At 32.3% G+C, this 6,000-nt stretch overlaps 1 protein-coding gene across 2 annotated transcripts in view; it reads right to left on the bottom strand.

The window, feature by feature from the left end:
• Nucleotides 1-245: 245 nt before the first annotated feature.
• The window catches only part of LOC118186680 (uncharacterized), a 75,942-nt gene continuing 70,187 nt past the window's right edge, over nt 246-6,000 (bottom strand). The window contains exon 2 of one of the 2 annotated variants that reach the window (XM_035356804.2): nt 246-2,948. In XM_035356804.2, the coding sequence (XP_035212695.1) occupies nt 1,728-2,948 (1,221 nt within the window). In that variant the 3' untranslated portion in view covers nt 246-1,727. The remainder of the gene's footprint in view (nt 2,949-6,000) is intronic. The other variant, XM_035356803.2, reaches the window with a different exon arrangement.

The following is a 6,000-nucleotide window of genomic DNA, read 5'->3' as shown; positions in this document are numbered from 1 at the left end:
ATTGTTGGAAAAAATGTTGAGTAAAACAAAAACAAAAAAAAAAAAAAAAACACCGGTTGGTCGCCAAAGTTTTGCCAAAAAATCGCCAAGTTACCATAATCTTAAGATTTACCGAATAATTATATAGGTAAAAAGAGACATTATTTTGTCAAAATTTTCCAGTGTGTGTTAATTGCCTGCAGATAAACGCAAATGTTTCCAGTTTTGTTTCAATAATTAAATTTAACTCAACGCAATAATATCTTTTATTTAATACAATTCTATTTCCAGTCATATTCAAATGAATAATGTTATCATAATAGAACATTAAACACACTTTTAAACAAATAAATTTTTGTAATAATTAAATTTGATAAATAATATCCTTTGAAATGATGCATATAAAACTTTCGTAAAATTAAAATGAAATAAATATAAATGAATAATTAATTTCAATGGAAAAAGAAAATTCCTGATAATAAAATGTAACAAAAATTTACATGAAAACGTAGTTAACATAACACCTAAGTTATATTTAAATATTAATTCAAATATGAAGAAACATAAATATTTAATATGCGTAAATAAATTCCGCCAGCGGAATCGAATAGTTAGAATAATTACGTTAATAAACAATATTTTAAAACACTAAAAGATACACACATCAGTTTCTGAATTTCAGTATCTTCAGAAAGAAACACAATTTTTATTCTCACTCTGTAAATAAATACGTATGAAGGAACATTTTACAAAAGAAGAAAGGCATATAAATTCCCAAAATGTTTACTATAAATACACGCAATATTTTGTAAAACTTTAAATGTTTTCACATGAAAAATATAAACTTAAAAGTTTTACTGAATTTACAATAATAATTTTATTAAAACTTATAAACTTTTAAAACTAACTTAAATTTATTCTTAGTTCCAAAAGCTAAAAGAGAAAAATTACCTAAAATTTCTTAAAAAAATAAAAACCACATTTTTAGGAAATTAAAAATTTAAAGAAAGAAGAAATTATTACTTTTTTGCAGATTTTATTGATTAGAAATTACTGAAATACTATATTTGTGAATTATTATTTTCTAGATTGTAAATACTAATTACATTTTAAATCCTTTTTAAGTCTATATTTGACTTTGTATAGTCAAAATATCGAGATATTTCTGCAATCTCCTTCACTCGCATAATAACAATGCATATAATTTAATTTCATATAATATTTTTTCATATCTTTTATTTGTCTCTGTTCTAATATTGTAATTAAGACTTTAAAGTAGCTAAAAAAGCAATTTTAGTTTGGCGTAGATTGTGAATAAAACTCTATCCATTTCAAAGTAGATCAGACATTGCCCGCTCCTTCAGGAGGCAAAATGTTTTGCTCCTGAAGAAGAGGGACGTTTTATGTATGATCACTTTCGAAATTGATAGAGTTTTATTCAAATGCATCGACAATTTAAGGGTTCCTTTTCGCCTAATTTTAAATTTTGCATTAAAACGTTGTCTTCTAAGTAATTAAGACTTTATCTGAAATTAATCCGAAATCTAAAAATGCACTAATTTATTTAGAAGTTAGGAACTTTTAATAATGAATAATTTCAAATCTTTAAAAAATACATAAATGTTATTTTCAAAAATCTGGTCGCATTCGTTGCAAATTAGTTTAGAAGCACATTTATGAAAGAAATAAATTCATTTTTCAGTATATTAATTGCAATAATGTCATTTCATTATCATCATATTTTAGTCTTAGACAGTCATATAATCATCACAAGGCGAATTCTCCTGATCTATGATTGTTTCGGTACGGCGACGAAACTTAAAAAGTTTCCTGAATTTTATATCTCTGGGTTTTGTCACTGATCTGTGATTTGTTCCGAAATTTCTATTAGCAGAACTTACAAAACGACTCGTCGATTTCGGCTGTTCAATTATTTTTTGCATTGATTCCTGTCCTTGCAGACAATCTTTCGTTTCTATCCCAGAAAAAGAACTATGACGACGAGCATTGCTGACTATATTCTCAGAGAGCTCACAATCATCCTTAATCTTCTCGAGTTGAGTAGATGATGAAGAAAATGTGCGGTTAATAAAGTTCCCTATAGATGAGCTGCGCCTACAAGGAACATGATCAGACTGAGCAACGTTATTGTCTTTACCATTAGGAAAAGAAATTTCATTCAAATGGTCATTTCTTGATTTGATACTAGGACTTGATATACCAGAATCTAGCGAATCAGAATGTTCCGAATCACAGTCAGATGTCCAACGTCTTGCGGCTAACTCTTCAATAACATTTGGAGACAAGATTGGCTCGGGACTATTCTGATACCAAGCAGCATAATAGTTTTCCCGTACTTTACTCCACTCAAGATTTTCATATTCTGGAACATTATCCAGCCTTAATTCTGGCATACTTCGCGTGCGCGTACACGTGGAATGAGATCGCTTAGAAGAAGTCTTGTTTTTATCGTTTTCTGCTTCTACGTTCACCATAACAGGCAAAGCTCTGGAGACTATTCCCTTATCTTTTATGTATTCGTCCAAAGCTACAGAAAACCTCTTGGACAATGGCGGAGCTAATTTCGTCCTCCTTCCAGTTGATGGATTGCAATCGTTGTGGTCATGCCGATATCTCAAATCAGTCCGTGCAAGCATGGATTTAAGAGATTGTATTTGAAGAGCTTGGAAATGAATATACTGATCCTTCTCGCTTAAAAGAGCTTCTATGTGCTTCTGTTCTCTCCGCAGCTGTGCTTCTACGTAGAACAGGCGAGAGGCAAGTTCGCTGGTTAGACGATCACGTTCTGCTTTCAAGTCTCGAATGACTTGGCTCTGCCACTGGACCTGCCGCCTCAGGTCCAGCATCATGCGGTTGCTCTGGATTCTCTGGAGGTTACGGTTATCTTCAACGGGAACTGTCGCTTTTTGGATTCTGAGGTCCTCAACTTCTGCGCCTTCAGAGGTCATCTGCAAAAAACAAACAGTTAATTTTACAATGAGATACTGAGTAAAATACAGAATATAGATATAAAGAAGCATTAATTTCTACGTAGACAGCCAAAAGCCTATTTAATTCAATAATTTAACCAATCAGCTTAAATAAGATTTCTTCGTATTTCAATTCGTAAAAGAATCATTCCTGTGCTTATTGTTCGGATATAGGTGGCTAGCTCTATAGCTCTTAGCTAGCAAAATGAAAATCCACAGTTTGAATGAGTGGCGTCCGAATGTTGAAGACTATAACTTTTTCACGATAATCCAATTCATGTTGTGGACGATAATTTGACAACACATAGATTTGGGCGGCTGTGTCTCGTGCCTCCCCTCTAAGGGTCTATCTCGACGTGATGGAGGGGCGGCAATGTTCCCCGGTCGGGGTCGGCAAACGGGCCGCCACCAAGCTGCGTGTATCCTCTTCCCATGGGGGGGGGCTGAGCTGTCTTGGGAGTAAATTTTTCTTCGCACTCATAAAGCTACACCCGGTAGTTGGTATTCTGTCCTACCTGGAGATGTTCGTAATAAGGTCCTTTTGTCGAGGCAGATCTCGGGTGAGTGACTCATGCACCGGTCATAGGACGTACTTTAGTCTTGGGACGGTTAATTCCATTTGGTGCATCTCGTGCCTCTCCCCAGACGCCTTTTAAATCAGATTGAGCAAATCAGAATGTAAGGAATTATTGCGTTCTCCTGTACATACCTTCTTATTATTATACGTGGTTTGCACGTCCAACTAACAATTGAAAAATCCATGGTATGAATTCTGGCAAGAATAAAATTGACTTTTCACGTTTTCCGGTTTGAAAAACCAATGTATCTTTACTAGTTGACTTTATATTATGCTCAGCTTTCTAAACTTATACCGCATTACTTCTCAAACTGTCTGACACAATAAAAAAGCAATGGAAATAGTATTAAAAAATATCATTTTATACAGTACAATAGAATTCACAAATTGGATAACTCGGGAGTAAATTTAGAAGGGAATAATTTGTCTAATACAATATTTAAAGTTATAATTAAAAGATACATATACTTTCTAAATGTTAGACACTTCAGCAATTACGATAGTCAGTATATTTATGGACTGCCATATTTAATGCTTACATAAAATAATGTTTATTCTATAATAAACTATATGCTTCATACTTATAAACAAAAAATATTAATTAAACAAAACAGCAAAATAAAACTCTGTCAAAAACGCAGTAAAATATCCAGAGAAAATAGTCATAACTTTAGAAATGTATCCTTTCAGTGTAAGAAATCAATACAAAGATTTTACAGACAAACACTGATTAGAATAAAACTGAGATTCCAACATCGCATATACTTTTTTAAAAATATATCTTTGTCAATTAGATAAATAAAGTTTGCTGCCACTTAATGAAATATTCCGACAGGAATTATATTAAATATTGCTGTATTCTAATTAACAGCACTGCTTGACCGTGTTTGTGACTTTCTTATCTATCTTGTTTTGCATATTACTTTAGTCCTAATTGCTGCTCCAGGCATTTCCTTCCGTACACGGTAGCTGAACTTTGCTACATGCAATATTTGCGCATGCGTGATATGTTCAAGGCCTTGCCTTAATTGGCAGATAATTAACTCGACGGCGATGAACAGTATGGCACAAAAGGTTACTGTAACTCGGATTGAAAGAGTAGTTACAGTTTTGTGTCGTGTTTACCTGGGAGTACAAACACGCAACAACGTACTTTTAGACATAATTTTCTAACACAAATGAATAAAAGTAGTTAAGTTGATTTGAATTTTATTATCTGACATATCAGCAAAATCTATTTGAACTTCAATAAGTATTGTAAGAGGCTAAAACTAAAAACACAGAAAAATATTGAGCATAATAACCATTTTATAATTCAGTTCTCTTTCATCGAATAAAATAAGATATCGTTGATGTCCTTGTGCGCAAAGATTTAAAAAATAGCTATTATGCTAATTAAACTTGCTTCTTAACTTCATTATAATTAACTTAATAATCTTATCTGAGTGTCCATAAGCATTCATTAAATTGACAAACAGAAAAACATATCTAATTTAATAATTACATATAGCCTTGAATTATATTCATGAAAAATAGTCAAAATGCTGTTGCGGCTATACATACTTTTGATTATCAAAAGTATGTAAAACCGCTAAGTAAAAGAATAATTGTGTAGCTACGTGAAAACATGCATCTCGAATTTAATGTTAAAAGCAAGTTACTTTGTAGTTTTACTAGCTCATCAGCGGCCGAGCAGTAACGCCGCTAAACGCAGGTAGTTCGGTTTAAATCGCCATGAACGAGCTGGTTGTATGGGCGTTTCCGTGGCTTAACCCATGTGTAACGTATATACCCCAGTTTTCCTTAGAAAGTTCTCCACGAAGGGATCCCTTCCCTTAGGCAAGTAGCCCTCGAGTGCTTTGCAATAATTTTAATTTAAAAAAAGAAACCGTCGTAGCTTTGCATTTTTATTTGAAATGGTTTATTGACCCTTTTATAAGAAAGACGGATCGGAACTGAAAGAAGACAGAAACTAAATTCTTGGAAATAAATGCAAGAAATATACGTATTCAGTATTCACACACACATAAATGTTACAAAATAGCACATGTCAAAATTTTTAAGTTTTAAAAAAAAAATTTAATTTCAAAGTAACATACGGATTAGACGCAGACTGGAGAAGAAAAAAAAAGAAATGAACCTCTATTTTTTGTTAATAACATAAATTCTTCTACGGAAACCCTTCTATGATATCGTAAAATGCAAAATTATGTTTAGAAATTGATTGCTAATGAAAAAGAAGTCAAATTCCTTAGTAAAAATGGGCAGGTTTTTGAAAGATATTTCAAAGTTTCAAAATAACCAAGTTTACTAATTGAGAGAATCTTCTTTCTTGCGCGAGATATTATTTAAAAAGAAGCAAAATACAATTTCAGAAAAATAACAGAGAAGAGACTAACAATGGCAAGCGATGAACCATTCATTAATTTACTCTCTCGATGCAAATTTTTGAAA

This window comes from Stegodyphus dumicola, chromosome 7 (genome assembly GCF_044657685.1).
Source record: "Stegodyphus dumicola isolate Sdum_Otavi_A_Nest chromosome 7, ASM4465768v1".
NCBI classification, from domain to species: domain Eukaryota; kingdom Metazoa; phylum Arthropoda; class Arachnida; order Araneae; family Eresidae; genus Stegodyphus; species Stegodyphus dumicola.
The sequence above is the reverse complement of the archived record's forward strand: the minus strand, read 5'-3'. Positions and strand labels throughout refer to the sequence as shown.